At 50.6% G+C, this 17577-nt stretch overlaps 1 protein-coding gene across 1 annotated transcript in view; it reads right to left on the bottom strand.

Annotated features, from left to right (window-relative positions):
• SLC6A17 (solute carrier family 6 member 17) overlaps positions 1–17577 on the bottom strand; it is a 44944-nt gene that overhangs the window by 10752 nt on the left and 16615 nt on the right. The window contains exons 3-6 of the mRNA XM_039841139.1: positions 15934–16091; positions 14063–14189; positions 13137–13318; positions 11360–11470 (exon numbers count right to left, since the gene is read on the bottom strand). Coding sequence (XP_039697073.1) covers positions 11360–11470; positions 13137–13318; positions 14063–14189; positions 15934–16091 — 578 coding nt within the window. The remainder of the gene's footprint in view (positions 1–11359; positions 11471–13136; positions 13319–14062; positions 14190–15933; positions 16092–17577) is intronic.

The raw sequence follows: 17577 nt of genomic DNA, 5'->3' as shown, positions 1-17577 counted from the left end.
AAAATGGTGACAGTCGAGCATGGGAGATTCAGACAACCAGAGAATCGGGGCCGGTCTTCATTACGAAAACAATACAGGCCCCCGTGTCCTTACCCAGCCTCCCTGGGACCAGACTGGTTTTGGAAATCAGGCTTATGTTTCTAATTTTATTGTAGAAAGGTAATATGGTGCATATGTCACATAATTACATAACACCCCCAGCAGGGTTTGGGACAAACCTGTAACCACACACATTTGTATTTCCGCCACAGAATATAAATATTCACACCATGTAAATCAATAAAGACTATAAATAGCCTCACATCTGTTTGGGTCATTTTGCCGCAAAATGAGTACCGGGAAAAAGAAAAAAAGACACTTTTGTTTTTCAGGGCTATTTGGATTTGGGCATTACGGAGAAGGAAACAGGAGCCTCATAGAAATTCGAAGATTATTTTTTAAAAAAAGAACAAAATACAGCAGTCTCCCCCTTATCCGAGGTCTCGCTTTCCATGATTTCAGTGACTTAAGGTCGACCAAAGTCTGAAAATGTTAAATAGAAAATTCCAGAAGTGAACCATTCCTAAGTTCTAAATTATGCGCCATTCTGAGCAGCACGATGACATCTCACGCCGTCCCACTCCGTCCCACTTGCGATATAAATCATCCCTTTGTCCAGCGTTTCTGTGCTGAATATGTTCCCCGCCCGTTAGGCACTTAGGAGCCACCTCGGTTATTAGATCGACTGTCGTGGTATCTCAGCGTTTGTGTTATTTTACTGAATAATGTCCCCAGAGTGCAAGACTGATGACCCTGGCAATTTGGACATGCCAAAGAGCCATAAAGTACTTCCTTTAAGTGAAGAAGTGTGTGTGTACGTATAGGAAAAACTTAGTACACATAGAGTTTGGTACCATCTGCGGTTTCAGGCATTTACTGGGAGTCTCAGAACGTTTTACTTGTGGATAAGGGGGACTGCTGTAACCACAGTCCCACTGGTAAAGGGCTTGTGTGCCTCCCCCCTTCTGGGTGTTTGTTTTTTGTTTGTTTGTTTAATCTTCTCGGAAGTTCCCGGAAATGAACGGAGGGATTACTTATGCTTGGAAGGCATGCTGGCATTCGCTGATGCTCACAGATGTCAATCATGATAGTTCTACCAATCTGGAACCCGGGCACTTCCGTTGGGCTAGATACTTGGACCTTGCGGAAGGACTCAGGGTAGTTTGATGAGCTCCAAAGCAGCAAAAGATTTTATGAGAGAGGGCAGGTTGAGAGGGACATAGTTCTGGTCATGTGATTTGCACGTTGAAACATCTTTGTTGGTTCCCCACTGCCTGCTAGAAAATCTTTTCCCATTCTATGTTCTGAATGCTCTAACTGCAGTGAACTTACTACTCTCCAAAGGCACATGCTCTCCTTCCTCTGGCCTTTGCCCAGGCTAGTCCCTCTGCCTGGAATGTCCTTCCTGCTACTCACTTTCTGGTGAACTTCTATTTGTATCTCAAAACCCAGCACAAGTATCACCACCTCTTTGAAGCTCCTCCTGACTGCCTCTGGCTGAGCTAGTTGTGGTCCTGGGCTCTCATGGCTCTTGTCGATACCCGAATTACAGGTGTATGTGTCTCTCTCCCCTTCAGCACTTTGTGCTTCTCAGAGATGGAGCCCACCTGCTGTTTGTCTTTGCATGAGCAGTGCCTGGCACATGAAAAAAAATGAGTCGGGGTCAAGGGACAGACAGAGAAAGGCAAAGGCTGACCTGCGTCTTCAAAATGAGTTGAGTCAAGCACCTTCAGGACTGAATGTCCACTGTTTCCTGAACTTAAAGGGGCTCTTTCAGGATTTCTGGGGTGATGGTGCATGATTTCAACAAGGTCCTCTTGATCAGAGTGTCAACACAGAATGAACCCATGGCCAGATCTTAGGAAGCTCAGTGTTCTTTCTGGACACCAAGATGTGACCACAAGAGGAGAGGTAAGAAGACAAGCTTATACCCACCTTGGGGTGCGTTCCCCCCGCCCCCACAGAAATGGCTTCCTGTCACTTCCTTGGCACACTGGCTGAGTCACTTCCTCATGCAGGGAACAAGGTGTTTCATGGCATTTGACTCAGCGGCACGAAGATGCTTTTTGAATTAGCAAACAGCTGCTGAGCACCCAGCCCGAGCCGGGGCATGGCAGGACCACACCCCTGTTCCTTAGCACTGCCGGGTACCTGCCCGTGCCAGAGCCAGCCGAGACTACGAGACACCAGATGGCACTGGAGCACCCAGCTCCCATCGCCTAAGAGCAATGTCACCTTCACGAGAGACGAAAATAATAACAGCTCGACACAGCAGGAGCAGTCCCACGTGCCCCACTGACAATGCTCAAGGGAGCTACCATGGTTCACCCCATCTCGCAGCTGAGGAAACTGAGGCCCCGAGAAGCCACGGTCTTGCCCTCTGACTGCTGAGCAGTGTGCTGGGGCCTGGACCCGATCACCCAGCTCCAGCGTCCACCCACCCTCTGCTGACGAGGCCGGGCTGCCCTCGTCATCCTGCTCAGGAACTGTACTCGAACTGTGGGGATCAGGCGGTTCCCCCACTAACCTCCGCATCTGGGTCTTTAGGACCTGCAGGGACCTCACTTCTCTAGGGTTAACGCACAACCTTTACCCTGTGGCCAGTCTGGCTCACTAGGGTCCACCTGCTTGTCTAGGCACCAGAGGCGGCAAAGTGAGAGGCAGATGCCCAAAGCTACAGCACAGCTCAGACGACCCCAGACGACCGGTATGGCTTTCATCATGACTGCTCACAGGTGATGCGGTTATGTCGTTTGAAACTCAAAAGGCACAGTTAGGTCTCCTTTTCCTCACCTCTGTATCCCAGACACCCAATTCCCTTCCCGAGATGTAACCCTGACGTCAGTTTTTTGCATACCCGCTAGTGCTACGTAATGCATATATCAACAATACACACACGCACACACACACATATCTGTACACACCTTGTATGTCTCTGTGTGTGTCCCTCCCCTTTTCTCCCCTTCTGTCCACACCAGAGACGTCCATGGAGCCCTCCACCCTCCTCAGGCCACCGCCCAAGCCCACAGCCCACAGTTCAGCATGTTGAACTGAGAACCCACAGAGTTTCAAGGCTCCTGGAGAACTGTCCCCTCTGCCCACTCACAGTCTTGTCCCCATGATCTGCCTAAGGGACCAGCAGCCCTGGGCCTTCAGTCCCAAGGCCCCGTTTACTTCTGCTGCTACAAAACGTCCACGACTCCCGGGTCGTCCTTTGCATCTGGACTTCATCCTGGGGTGGCTGGGCCTGTCCCCTCCTCTGACTCAAGCCTCAGTCCCTCCCACCGGCCCCCGGAACTCAGTCTCACACCAGCAAAGCCCCCCACGTCCACGCTCTTCTCTGGAAGTTCTCTCTCCTTCTGGCTCTGACTCCGGGCTTCTCCGGCCTGGCTGAATATTAGAATCACCTGGCGAGCTTGGCGGACCCTGGATACCACCTGGACATCACATCTAGCGATCGAACTAATTTGCTTGATTCTGATTAGTCAGGGGCGGGCCCGAGCACTGGCATTTCGCCCTCGTTGCTACGGTCCCAGGTGAGCCTGCTCTGCAGAGGCGGCTGAGCAAAGCCTGGCTTCCCCGGAGCCCAGGGCTTCTCCTACCGCCCTCTCAGGTTGCTCTGGAGAAGGCTGTTTTCTCACACACCCTTGAGACACTTGGGTCTGGAGGTGGACAGGGTGCTGCCTGTTTCTCCAGGCCGCTCCCCCTCATTCCACTGTGCACTGTCTCTCTTTCCAATATAAATGCTGCCATCATTCTGGGTAATTTCAGTATCTACCTCAGTGTCCCTTTCAACAGTCTGCCTCCTGGGCGCTTCACCTCCTCCGTTCCGCCGACTCCTACGGTGGTGCCATGGCCTTTGTCAGACTACCTGTGCTCTGACTCTAACCTCAGCATGAAGGATCCTGGACACCAAAGCACCCCGTCTTCCAGCTCACTCCCTGTAGTACCTTGACTCTCAAAATTCTTCAACCCCACAGGGACCTACCTCCATTTCACTGCACCTCACCCCGTTTGTATCCCGACTTCCCTTCCTAATCATCTTAGTCAATGGTCCATCATTTTGGTCACTCCCCTGCTTACATTCTTGACTCCCCAGCCATCTCTCCATTGTCACCGCTTGCTAAGCTCCTTACCCTGGTGATATCCAACCCTACACCTCCGGTGGCTTGCCCTCAAGCAGCTAACCACAGCTGGAGAAATCACATAACGCACACCTGGGGCCTCTGGACAGGTGGGACCTTGGACAAGTTATTTAATCTCTCTGTGCTTCAGTTCCCCCCATGTGCGGCGGTATTAGCAAGGCCTAGGTCTAGGGTCTACACCTAGGTGTGAGTTTAAATGAGTTAATCTACATAAGGTGTGTGTGACAGTGCCTGGCACATAGGAAGCACCATCCATTGTTAAACATGGTTGTTTTAAGTACCACGTTGGCCAACTTCACCGCACACTCCTCACCCCTGACCTCCAGCGTGCCCTGCCTGCTGCACGCATCCCCCGCCCCTCGCTCCATTATTTCACACTCACTCCTCGTTAGGCCTCCGACCCCTTCTCCATCATTCCCAATCACAGCTGGTGACATTGCTTCTTACTCCACAGAGAAAAATGACACAACCAGAAGAGAATTCCTGCAAGGAGAAGCTTCTAACCACAGCTCCTCAGATGCCAATATCTGTGCCCAAAGGCAGGCCTGTCCCTCCCCTTCCCTTGGGGACAGTGACTGCTCCTCGCTAAGACTGACTCCTCCACTTGGGCACCGGATTCCATTTCGCCTGCTTATTCAAAGACTTTGGTTCCGTCCTCTATGATAGTATCGATTGCCCCTTCTTAAGTGAATTTTTTAAGTGTACAATTCAGTGGTTTTTCGTATATTGCAGAGCTGTGCAGCTGTGATATTGTGATTTCTAAGATATTTGCTCCTCATCCACAGTTCCTTGCTCAGGGGTCCTAAAACCCTTGGAATTTCCTAAGTGTTGAGAGTGATAACGGTGTCTTTTGTTATGTGAACGAGATGAGTTTTGGAAGCACGTAAAGATAGGGGCTAGTTGTAAGGAAAACCAACAACTGATGAGAGGGGTTGGAACTTTCGGTCCCAGCCCCGTGACTTCTGGAGAGGAGCTACAGGTTGAATCAATCGCCAGTAGCCAATGATGTAATCAGTCATGGCTCTGTAAGGAAGCCTCCTTAAAAACCCAAAAGGACAGGTCAGAGAGCTTCCAGGTTGGCGAACGGGTAGATAGGCCGGGACAGTGGCGTGCCTGGAGGGCATGGGATTCTGTGCCCTTTCCCCATACCTGTCCTACGCATCTCTTCCATCCGGTTGCTCCTGACTTATATCCACTTATAATAAATTGGTGATTTAGTAAGATGTCTCCCTGAGAGCCTTTCTAGCAAATTAATCGAACTCAAGGAGGGGTTTGCTGGAACCAGTTGGTCAGAAGCAAGGGTAACAACCTGAATTTGTGTCTGGCATCTGGGGGGAGACGGGCATTCTTGTAGCACTAAACCTTGTGGAATTTGATGCTATCTCCGGGTAGACAGTGTAAGGATTGAGTTGAATGGAGTTGAATTCTTGGATGCCCAGCTGGTGTTCCAAGAACTGCTTGCTGGAAATACACTGGAAATTGAATCTCGGAACACGATTTAGCAGTCATTACCACCATCGATCCTAGAACATTTAGCAGCCATTACCACAATCAATTTTAGAACATCATCATCACCCCGAAAAGAAAGCCCGTATCCATTAACAGTCACTACCCATTTCCCTCCCAACTTCCCCACAAACCTAGCCCTGAACGACCACTAACCTGTTTTCTATCTCTACAGATTTGCCTATTCTGGACATTTCATGGAAATGGGATCATACAATATGTGGTGTTTTGTGACTGGCTTCTTTCGCTTAGCTTAATGTTTTCAGGGTTCACCCATGTTGTAGTGTGTATCAGTATGTCATTCCTTTTTATGGCCGGATAATAATTCCGTTGTATGGATATACTACCCTTTATTTTTCCGTTCATCTGCTGATGGACTTTTGAGTTGCTTCTACTTTTTGGCTATTGAGAAGAATACTGCTATGAACATTTGTGTACAAGTTTCGTGTGGACATATGTTTTCAGTTCTCTTGGATATGTGCCCAGGAGTGGAATTGCTGGGTCATATGCTAGCTCTGTCTAACCTTTTGAGGAACTGCCAGATTGCTTTTCCAAAGCAGCTGCATCATTTTACATTCCCACCAGCAGTGTATGATGGATTATTTTTATCGTCATATAAAATTCTGAAATAACACCTTTGATCCCATGGTCCTGTCCAGTTAACACCCCATTTCTCATTTCTCTGCTCCCCTTTGCAGCAAAACTTCTGAAAATAAGTGTAGTCTATTACTTGTCCTTAATTTCTTACCTCCCATTTTCCCTTGAACTTGTTACTATTAGACTTTGTCCCCAGCACTCCACCAAAGTCATCAGTGACCCCTCTGTTGCTAAGTTCATTGGCCATTTCTCAGTCCTCACTTCTTGGCAGTTTTGGACATGGCTGACCATTCCTTCCTTCTTAAAGTATTTTCTTCTCTTTGCGTCTGGGATGAACATTTCCCTCCACCCTCCTCCTCCTCCTTCTCCCTTTACTGGCTATCTCTTCCCTAATCTCTAAACACCGGGACCCCAGTGCTCAGTGCTCAGATCTCTTCTCTGTCTACATCCATTTTCCAGGCGGCTGTAACCAGTACACAACTTTAAATTCTCTGCCTGCCAAATTTATACTTCACCCAACCTCCAGACTCATCCAACTACCTACTCAACATCTCCACCTGGATACTTAGACATTCAGACCTGCCATGCCCCAAACGGTACTCTTGGGGTTCCCCACCAAACCTGCTCCTCCTACTGTCTTCCTCCATCTCCATAAATGTCAACTCCATCCTCCCAGTTGCTCAGGCAACAAGCCTTGGAGACACCCTTGACCCCATTCTTTCTCTCACACCTCATATTCAATCCAAGAGCAAATCCCATTGGCTTTCCTTCCTCAATAAATCCTCCATATGACCACTTCTCATCACCCCCATTACCATTACCTGGGCTCCAGCTGCAGTCACCTCTCATCTAGAATGAATATTAGCATCTGGATGGAGCCTTCTAGTGAGTCTCCTTGTTTATTCCTTGGACCCTCAGATTCTCTATGGCAGCCAGAGTGATCCTTCAAAGATGGAGTTAGATCATCTACTCAGAACTCTCCAATGGCTCCCATTTCACCCGGAGTAGACACCAAAGTCCTCGCCTGGCCTGCGAAATCTTCATGATGTGGCTTCCCACTACCCCACTGCCCTCATAACCTACCTCTCTCCCGTGCCGTTCCAGCCACACAAGCCTCTTTGAATGCGCCAGACATGTCCAATCTCAAGGCCTTTTGGTTATCGCTCCCTCTGTGTGGAATGGACTATGCTACCTCCAAATATCCCCATGACCCGCTCCCTCACCTCCCCTGGTCTTCACTCCAATGTCACTTTCTCAGAAAGGCCTCCCTCGAGCATGCGTTCCAAAGCAACCCCTCTTCCCTGCGCCCCTAATCCTTCCTTCTCTGCTTTACTTCTCTCCTTAGCAACACCATCCGACAACTCCTTTATTACACTGTCTCCCGCCACTAAAATGCAAGCTCCGTGAGGACCTGGAAGTTTGTTATCTCTGTTCACTGCTGGATCCCAGGACCTACGACCGTGCTCAGAACATAGCAGACATTCAATGAACCACTGTCGAATAATGGAATAAATGCATAATGGTCATTTGGGTTGTTTTCAGTCTTTTGCTACTAACACAAAATGCTGTAATGACCGATATTGTGCATAGATCATGTTGCTCGAGGGTGAGTAGTACATCCATAGGACAAATACAAGAAGTGGAATAATTGGGCTAAAGGACATGAACACTTGTAATTTTGTTCACTATTCCAACATAATCTACCCTAATCCATTACTTTCAATTGAGAAAATAATGTCGTTAATTGTGTGGTACCCCACACTGACTTAGTCTTTAACTGAATAGAAAGAAAGTAATCAGGAGAGAAGTGGCCTAAGGAATTCAAGTTTATTGGCCATTAACATGAGTTACTGTCCCATCAAAGATGCTAGTAGGTCATCACGGTCTCCTGGCCACATTGCATTTGTCACACTCAGTAACTGCTTAAAGGCATGGACTGGAAGTCCAGGTCCTACGGCTTGGACTATTTCTGATGCTGAAAGACTTTACAGAAGAGAGAATTTTCGGGGTCATTCAGCAAATCCATGGAAGCTTATGCTTCTTTCAAATGGATTCTGAGCTGCCCCAGCCAAACATCTTCCTGGGCTCTGCCACGGCTGCCAAGTGGCATGACGCCTGTCATTTACTCTGTGGTCGCTATGAACGGAGCAGTGCACAGCCTGGGCAGCTGTGTGCAACAGCCCTGGCACTCTGCAGCAACATTCTACGGCAGGAACGTGAACTGGTTCCCGGGTTCCTCCTGTCTCAGCATCCTGGGTCGGAACGGCCGCAGTTCTGCCGTGGATGGACTGTCGGACAAATGTTCCTGGGAGTGGGTCTCTTTTTTGCAGATGACTTGGAGGGTTTTTTACAGCGGAACCTCACCCCAGCCATCGTGGCTGACCTGACCTACCTCAAACAAACAGTGGCTCAGGCTGTGAAAAGGATTCTTGATGGAGGAGTTTGGCCTCTGAGGCCCTTCCCTGCTCAACGCATCCCTCCAGGGTCAAGGGCAGGAGCTGCCCCATAGAACTGTTCCAGTGGGCAAGGTCTCAAGATGGGCCCCACAGGCTCTATCCAGACTAAAAGTCACAAGAGCTAGGTGGGTCAGGGGCCATACCTGCTGGTTCTTGGTGACCTGGCTCCTCTAGCACCTTCTGGATTTATTTAAGCTTCACCTCATGAAACTCTGGCCTCTGCAAATGCTAGAGTGGAATCACACTATTTCCTGAACATCCAGGAAAAGGTTTTGGAAAGGAGCGCCCCCTGTTGCTCAAAATGAGCATCAGCCATTTACATCCATCTGGCAAAAATTGAAGCCTAGCAAATGTGAAGCCACTGGGACTCTCATACGAAACTGGTGGGAGTGTTAATAGGCGCAACCGCCACATTAGAGAGCAATATGGCCAACATCTAGTAAAACTGAAAATGGACATATTCTTTGAGACAGCAATTCCACTCCTAAACGTATACACCTGTGCTCATAAAGATCTGTGTAATAATGTCTATTGTAGCATTATTAGCCATGCTGAAAACTGGAAACAAATGATCATCAACTACAGGATGAATAAATCAATTTCAGTTTAGTGCTACAGTGGACTACTATACAGCAATGAAAAATGGATGCACCGGAGCTACATATATCATTATAGATAAATCTCAAAAAAACAGTGTTGAGCGAAAATAAAAGCAAGTCACCAAAGGTTACATATAATATGAAGCCATTCATGTAAAGTTTAAAAGTGGGCACAGATGCTATATGTTGCTTATGGACGTACGTAAGCTACAGATTTTTTTAAATGATATTAGCAAGATAAATCCCCAATTCGGGAACATGAGTATCTTTGGAGAAGAAGGGAATAAGATCATGGTGGGCTGCACAGGCACTTCTATGGCATCCGTAATACTTTATTTCTTAAGAATGTTTATTATATTATTATATATGTGTCTTTATATTCCTGAGATATTTCATAATTAAAAAGATGTTTTAAAGAGTGTCTGAATCAAAAGGTGAGCAGTGTTGTGGGTGCAGGGGCCAGCAGCTAATCTCACGAATTGGTTTTACTTGTTCTCAGAGTTACACACAGGGCTTTCTTAACACCTGCATGGGGCTCATCTGGAGACCTGTGTGAATCTCCACATTTATGGACATCTCCAGGGTATATAAATTCCTCATAAAGCTCAGTAAAGTATAACTAAAAGACTCACGTGAACACATTAGACTGATCATGAGTCTAGAGATACAGTTGAAGTAATTCATAAAAACAGTTGGCTCTCTTCTCGTGGCCATCCCCACCCCCACCGCACGCCCCGCCCCCGCCTGCCAACCCAAAGAAATCAGGTTTGCGTTTTTTTCTTCTTTGTCAGATACTGTGTGTTCACAACCCTATGCCAGTCACATGACTCGGGAGTCACACTCATGCCTCTGGAGATTCACTAAGTGCTTCATAAAGTGGACCTCCATGGTTGTTCCCATAGAAACCTCAGATGTTATTTCCCAGAATGCCAAGGGCCAGGTTATGCGTCTGGTGAATACCTAGTGGTGTGTGTCCTGAGCATTGCCGCCCCCGCCCCAAACACCAGAAGCTGTTCACAGTGGAAGAGCAGGGGAGTTGGGGGGAAACGGGGATTTCAAACTGCACTGGATCTGGATTTTTCTCCCTGTGTCATCTGTATGAATTTTCTGTGTAACTTCTAGTGTATGTTTGCATGTGTGTGATATGACACTTCGAGTGCCTAAGTTGAGGGCCTCAGACTGGCAGGGTTCTGACCCACGCCTGTGACTGGGATCTCACCAGGCCCCCCTGCTGGTCGCTGATTGGTCAATTGGCATTAGGAGGTGGACTTCGCAGGCTGCCCAGCAGGGTCGCTAATTACATCGCTTGGGGCACTTTGAAGGGCATCCCAACCTGCATTTGCAAATCTCTTACTCCCTAGTGGACTGACTCATGCCAGCTGTGTTCAGTGGTCTGAAGGGGAACAGGGAGGCAAGGCGACACGGTGGGCAGAGACCACTGTGCCTGCTGCAGCCCCATGAAACATGTCCCGTTAAAGGAGAGGAGATGCAGATGAATTGGCTGAGGGTAAAATCACTGTCCACCTGGTCTATTAAATAAAACAGTAACACTGGTCCCCTGATTTGGGTACAAGCTGGGATTCCTGGGGGAGCTTCTTCTCTTAGGCATCTTCTTGGTTCCTGCTGTCACAGACCCACCCAATGAAACCCCCACCACTCCCTGTCCCCATGCCCCAGCCAAACCACCATGGGCTAACCACCAATGACTAACCACCATTACCACCAGCATGCCCGGTACTTTTCCACACTCTTGCTCATGTGGTTCCTTTGACTGCAATGTCCTCTTGCCGCTCATCGAAATCCCATCTGCTCTCTAAAGCTCGATTCATATATCACCTCCTCCCAAACTGACGTAATGTACTTCTCCTTAAACCCCAAGGGCAGGGCCCATACCCCAACATCCGTGCATCCTTCCAGGGCTTGACACAATGCCCGACACACAGCAGATCCTCTGTGAGTGTTACACTGCATGAAGCTGATTGGGCCCATGGAGTTGTGGGCACACCTACGCCCTTACCTTGGGAGTGAACATGTGCAGGATACCATCAACAGCCCCTCGAAGCAGCAGCCCCCGGACCAGGAAGCAGGCCAGCACCACATAGGGAAAGAGGGAGCTGAAATACATCACCTGCAGAGGACAGGGATCCACTGTGGCACAGAGCCCTTCCTGCAGCTGGCGCCCCACCCCTGCTCACAGCTGGGGCACATGAGCCTCCTCTGATGGCTGCACAGAGCAGAGCCCTGGGACCCCTGGGCACGTGGCCAACCCCACCGTATGTCTGGCCTTGAGCCAAGGCAGAAACAGGAGCACAGAAAAGCTGGAGTCAGCATGGCCGAGCCTGGGGCTGATTTGCTCCTTGCAAGGGCTGGTGGGGCTGGGGCTGAGGCCTCCCCACCCCCAAGAGCCGCCGAGGGGACAAGGGGCCCTTTGCTCTCCCCTCCTCATTTTTTCATGTCTCGTGCCTGCTTTTCTGTCCCTGGCCCCAGTGGACCCCCTGAGGATCTCCCCTGTCCTTAGAGCGCCTTTGACAGAAGGCATCCGGGAGATTATAGACATGGCTCCCAAGCAATAACATCAGAAGAAGGTCCTCTTATGATTATAAATACTGTGCTATTTTCTAGCATGTGTTTCTTACATATTTCCATATCCCCATGTGCCTGGCACAGAGCCTCATGCAAAGAAGATGCTCACATGATGTTTGCTGCAATGAAAGAAATCAGGAGGGCTGCTCAGGCAGGATGGTGCGAAGGTTAACAGCGTGCATGTCTGCAGCTGGACTGCCTGAGTTTCGATCCTGGCTCTACCACTTATCGACACATGACCTTGGGCCATTTACCTAGCCTCAGTGTGCCTCCATCTCCTCATCTATAAAAGGGGTATAAGAACTCTTAACTTCCAATGTTGTCATGGACCGAATGTGTTCATATATGTGGCAGTGCCTGATAAGTGCCACGATGTGTGAGCTACAGTTTTGGCCTTTAGAGAGGGAAGAGGTGTGGCTGAGACCATGCTACCTTTCCAAGGCTTAGCTTCCTCGCTCACCAAGTCTGGTAAAGAACCTGGAGCCTCAGACAGACAGCCAGGACTCTAGTTCCAGCTCTGGGAGCGACCGGCTGTGTGATCTCAGGCGAGATGCTTTCCCATCTCTGGGCCTCAGTGTTCTCATCTATAGAATGAGTGAATTGGGCTACAGGATCTCTAGCGTCCTTTCCAGCCCTGGCAGTCAGTCCATGAATACTGACATGTGACAAAGAAGGAAGGGCCCTTATTTGAAGGGGATTTGAACTATAGGGAGAAGGTGTGTGGGGCGCGGCTGGTCTGCACCTGCAGAAGCTGTAGGAGCCGCCCTCGGAGGCCCTTTCACTCACGGCACCCACCTGCGCGCAGAGCCTGCTTGCTGTAGACACTGCAGGTTTTCACCAAAACTGCTGAGCAGGCTCTTCTAAGGCTTTTGCTTAGGATCCTGAAGGATTGGGATCTAGACAAATGTCCCTGAGTTAATACCCCTAGTTCCCACTTTAGTTTGCAGAGCAGGCATGAGTTATCTGAGCACAGAAGGCTAGGAGTCAAAGCCATGATTTTCCACAAGCCCATTCTTGGTGGGCTGTCCACTGGGAACAATACTATAGCAATGGCATTCCCATCGCTTCCTCAGAGGGCCTGTATGGTCACCTGAGCCATCCAGAGGCCGAGCCTCCCCACGGGATCCTGCATGAGATGACCCAGAATTCTCAGCCCCCTGCTCTCCATACCTTTCTCAGACAGTGTGGTCTAAGTGCCCCTCCGGACTCACCTTCCCCGAGGACTGGATGCCCTTGACGACGGCCATGCCCACAATGGTCCAGGCCACAAGGAGGCACAGGGTCATCTTCCAATTGAGGCCCCCACTCTCTGAGATGGAGTTGGAGATGTCCAAGGCCTCTCGGTACCAGAAGTAGGTAGTGGCTGAGCTCTTTTCACACTCTGCCTCCACCACTGCAACAGCAGCGAAGACCACAAGGCCTCAGTGGCGCGGCTGTGGGGCCACCTCCTCTCCTGAGGGGCAGCTGAGTGTGGGCAGCAGGGAGGGGCTGTGCCTGTTCTAGGTTAATCAGGACCTGGTAGACCCTGAGGACTCTTGGGCTCCCAATGGGGCCTGAGAGGCTTCAGGACACAGTGATTGGGCTGAGTTCCCACTCATGTCACCCCTCGCCCCCGTCTATCCACGGAAGGCAGGAAGGGTTAGGCAGAACTGGCCTCTAGTTCCTTGAGAAGGTCCTGAGCTGGGAGGTGGAGACGTGGGCTCCCATCCCTCCGTTAAATCAGTGGTGTGACCATGGGAAAGTTGCTTCTAGGTCTCGGTTTGCCTATCTGTGAGGTAGGATAAATCATCCAGCCCCTTACAGATCTGGCATGCCGATTAAGGCTGTTTCCAGGGAGGATGGTATCAGCATAGCACAGGATAGTTGGTAACAGATAAAGAAAAGACACAATTTCCAGGGCTTTACCTACACCCACAAGTTCATTCAATCCCCATAAGAACTCTGTGGGATAGGCTGGCAAGAGGACATCAGAAGGGGGAATGAGGATCAGAGAGGATAGGTGTCTTATTCAAGGTGACACAGCAAATTAATAAAATCCCAAATCTACACCGAAGCTTCTTAGGCTCATCTGACTCCTTGCTGGGACAGGGCTGACTGGGGTTCCCAGCTGGTCGTATCCAGGGGGTCCCATACTTACCTGCCACTGTCCTATTCCTTCTGATAGGACATTCACTCCAGGGCAGTGGGTACTGGAAGGACTTGAAGAAGTAGAAGATGCTCCACCCGATGATCACATTATAATACAGCCCGACAAAGAGGCAGACCTAAGGTTGAAGATCCATGGGCAGGGGGGTCATGGAGGCTGCAGGTAAGTCCACCCCACACCTCATGCCCACCCAAGGCCCACGGCTGGGGTGGACTGCACACAGCCGCACGCAGCCTTGAAGGAGGAGGAGGAGGGATGGGAAGTGGGCAGCTGAGGCCCCCTCCTCATTCTCCATTCATCTGGTATTCAGAGAATCCACGGAATGTTTCAGATATTGAAGTTCTCTCCTTTAAGCAATAAACTCTGAAAATGTTAATCCTTTCCGGGTTTGAAATTCTTCTAAGATGCTTAAAGCACTTCCCTGTCATTTCCTGATGACTCAGGATCACAATTCCGGAGCTGCCCCAGGGGCAATGGCAACATGCACAGCTTTGGACTCTGTAGTCAACTGCCCCAGACTGCTGTGTTTTTCTGAGGTTTTCTGGATGCTCCTTATTGGTTTCCTGTGTCCACCCTTCTCTCAGGACACTACACTCCCTTTGGTACTGTCTGCAGCTGGCTTCTTGAAAGACATCAGTTCTCATTTTTCATCTCTAGAAAGAAGTCACTTCTCATTTCTTGGAAGCATAGTAACTGACCTTGGCAGAATTGTACTTAAAATAGGGGTGCATAGATTCTGGCTGAGGATCAAGGGGTTTCTTTGAGAACAATGCTTTCATGTGCAGGAATCTGCCGCATCCACTCTGGATGCGGCCAAGCCCCTTCTATCTCCAGCGGCCTGGCTATATTATACATCAGGGACACTGATGGTCGGCGTGACAGCTGAGGGCCCTCCCTTCATCGATTTCACCTGAGCCCTGACGTGCAGGAGCAGACACTCCTACAGCACACTTTACAGTGGATAGAGAGAAAAATAGACACCCACTTCCTTTACCTGGGTGTTTTCAGTGCAAGGGGGAGACCCCCCGCACCCTCAGGGCCGGCCCCAGCACAGCGGGCTGTATTCGGCTGTGTCCGCTGTGCAGAGGCGATGCTGGCGTGAGAGGGGGCTGCACAGACCCTCCCCCGTCTCCGCTTCAGGCAGGTTTAGACTGGCCCTGCTGCCAGGCCTGACAGAACCCTCAGTCCCTTCCAGAAGCAGATTCTAGTTTTTATTACAAGTGTAAGTGTGGGCGCCTGCAGGCTTTTCCCTTAAGGGAGGCTCAGTGTCCTCACTTAGAGCACTAAGCAAGGCCCCGTGGATGAGCCTGGAGCCCTCACAGAGCTCCCCATCCAGGCCAGTCAGGTCTCCCCATCATCCACGGTTCCAAAGCCTCACCCCTCCTGGGTTGGCTCTTGTCTGAGTCCTTCTCCAACTCTGCTCATGAACAGCAAAATGGCAAGGAGATCCCAGGGCTGCCTCTTCTCATGCCACCCACTTGCCCAATTAAAATACCGCTTCACCAAAGAAAGAGGAAGCGCCTTCTTCACAGGGAGTGGATAGGCTGGTATGCAGAGAAAGGTACCTGCGGTGGTTCACGTGTCCCCAGAGAACTCCAGCCGAGATGTCCCAGGCACCCCCTTGTGAGTACGTCCCGGCCTTTGCAACTTAGTAAAAATCCCAATATATCCTGCTTCAGGCTGTGGAGCCAACTTTCAGTTTAGGAAATATGTGGCCTTGAGACAGCAGCTGGAAGCAATTCGCACATCGAGGGTCCCCCTCCCTGCCCTTGACCCACTCGAGAACTCTGGTCTATAATCCCTGTACCCAGGAACGGCCTCCCTCCCTCCCGGTGAGTGCCCGCTGCTAGCCCGCAACTCACTATACAGCTGGAGAAGCCGATGCCCCCCAGACGGGGACACACATAGTGCCACACGCCAATGCTGCCACGGCGGATCCTCTGGCCCACAGCCAGCTCCAGGAAGAAAAGTGGGATCCCAATGATGATCAGCAGCACCAGGTAGGGCACCAGGTAGGCACCTGGGGAGGAGAGAGAAATGTCAGTGGGTATCTGGAGCACGGTGCTAGGGTAAAGGAGGGCTGGCAGCCAGGTCCTACAGTCCCGTCTACATCTCCGATCATCTCGGACTGTCACCAGTCCCTGTACTCCTCCAGGAATGTTCTGGCTCATGCGTGTGACCTACCACACACTGCCCACTCAGACCGGCCTTCCTCTCCTTGACTCCCCTGACCTGAAATGCTAAGGGAGGATCCAGATGTACATCAACACCTCCCACTCACAAGGCTGGACCGAGAGACAGACAGACAGACAGACAGACAGGCAGGCAGACAGGCACTGTACTGCCTCTCGGGAATCCACATGTCAAGTCATAGGCAGACAGACACACTCACCTCGTGACATACTCTGGGGACACCTGTTCACAACCCCACCCACCCACAGAGCAGCTGCCCAGATGGAGGGCCCCCCCACAGGCACAGACCCCGGGCACAGGCTTCTCCACGTCCGAGCCAGATGCTGACGCCACAGACTGGGCAGCTCCAGGGAAGCAGAGCTTGGAAGCTCTCCAGGGAGAGGGGGTCTGACCAGCATGGCCATTAATCTACAGCTAATTGGAAGGAACAGGGGAGAAATTAGCAGTTCAGGAAAGTGTAGCTAGGAGGATCATAAAGGATAGAATAGATCTCGCTAAAGATTTCAGATGATAAATTAACTCGCTGTCTCAGGCCTCACTGCAGACACAATCTCGTTTCCAAGTGACAGGGCGTTTAGCAGGAGAATTAAAACCATGTCTGGACACAGACGAGTGATCCCTGCCGAGAGCTGTGCCAACGACCTAGTCCTGTTAGTAATGCTGTTGGCACAGCCCTGCCTGTCCGCCAAATGGTGTCAAACTAGCCCCAGTCACCAGTGCCTTGATGGTCGCCCAGCACCCCTGGACCAAGCCCTGAAAGCTGGGAGGCTCCACAAGACCCCGAGCCACACTGCTCGGCCCCCATAACATGACATCCCAGATGCTCCCCAACATGTGCCCAATCTGCCAACAAGCCCAGGGGATCTGCGTCTCCTGGGCACAAGACGTGGCACCTGGCAACAGTCAGCTGTTATCTACTCTGTACCAGGCATGGGCTGTGGGGGTGTCAGGGCAACAGAAGGCCCAGACGCTCTCTGGGGAGAGCTGGCAGGACCCACAGATTCATGTGAGCCATGTCAGCACGTGTGTACACACACGCGTCACATACACACACATCATACAGAACCGAGGGAGGGGTTGGGGTCCAATAGAGCTAATTTGGAAAGCTTCCAGGGGAGGCGACCCACTGAGCCTTACACGATGGCATCTCGTTCACTAAACACACACGTGCACAGAGTCCCACGAACACATCAACTCAACTCGTCACTAGCAAGTAGCCCCATCACGGTGCTGAAAGGAGGGAGGGCCTGAAGGTCTGCTGGTTCTGTCTTTTCACCTAGTCTGCCTCCCGGCCTTGAGCTCAGAGAAACAAA

The sequence above is a fragment of the Pteropus medius genome, unplaced genomic scaffold (genome assembly GCF_902729225.1).
Source record: "Pteropus medius unplaced genomic scaffold, Ma_sr-lr_union100, whole genome shotgun sequence".
Classification (NCBI taxonomy): domain Eukaryota; kingdom Metazoa; phylum Chordata; class Mammalia; order Chiroptera; family Pteropodidae; genus Pteropus; species Pteropus medius.
Note: the sequence above shows the minus strand (reverse complement) of the source record. Positions and strands in the feature narration are given on the sequence as shown.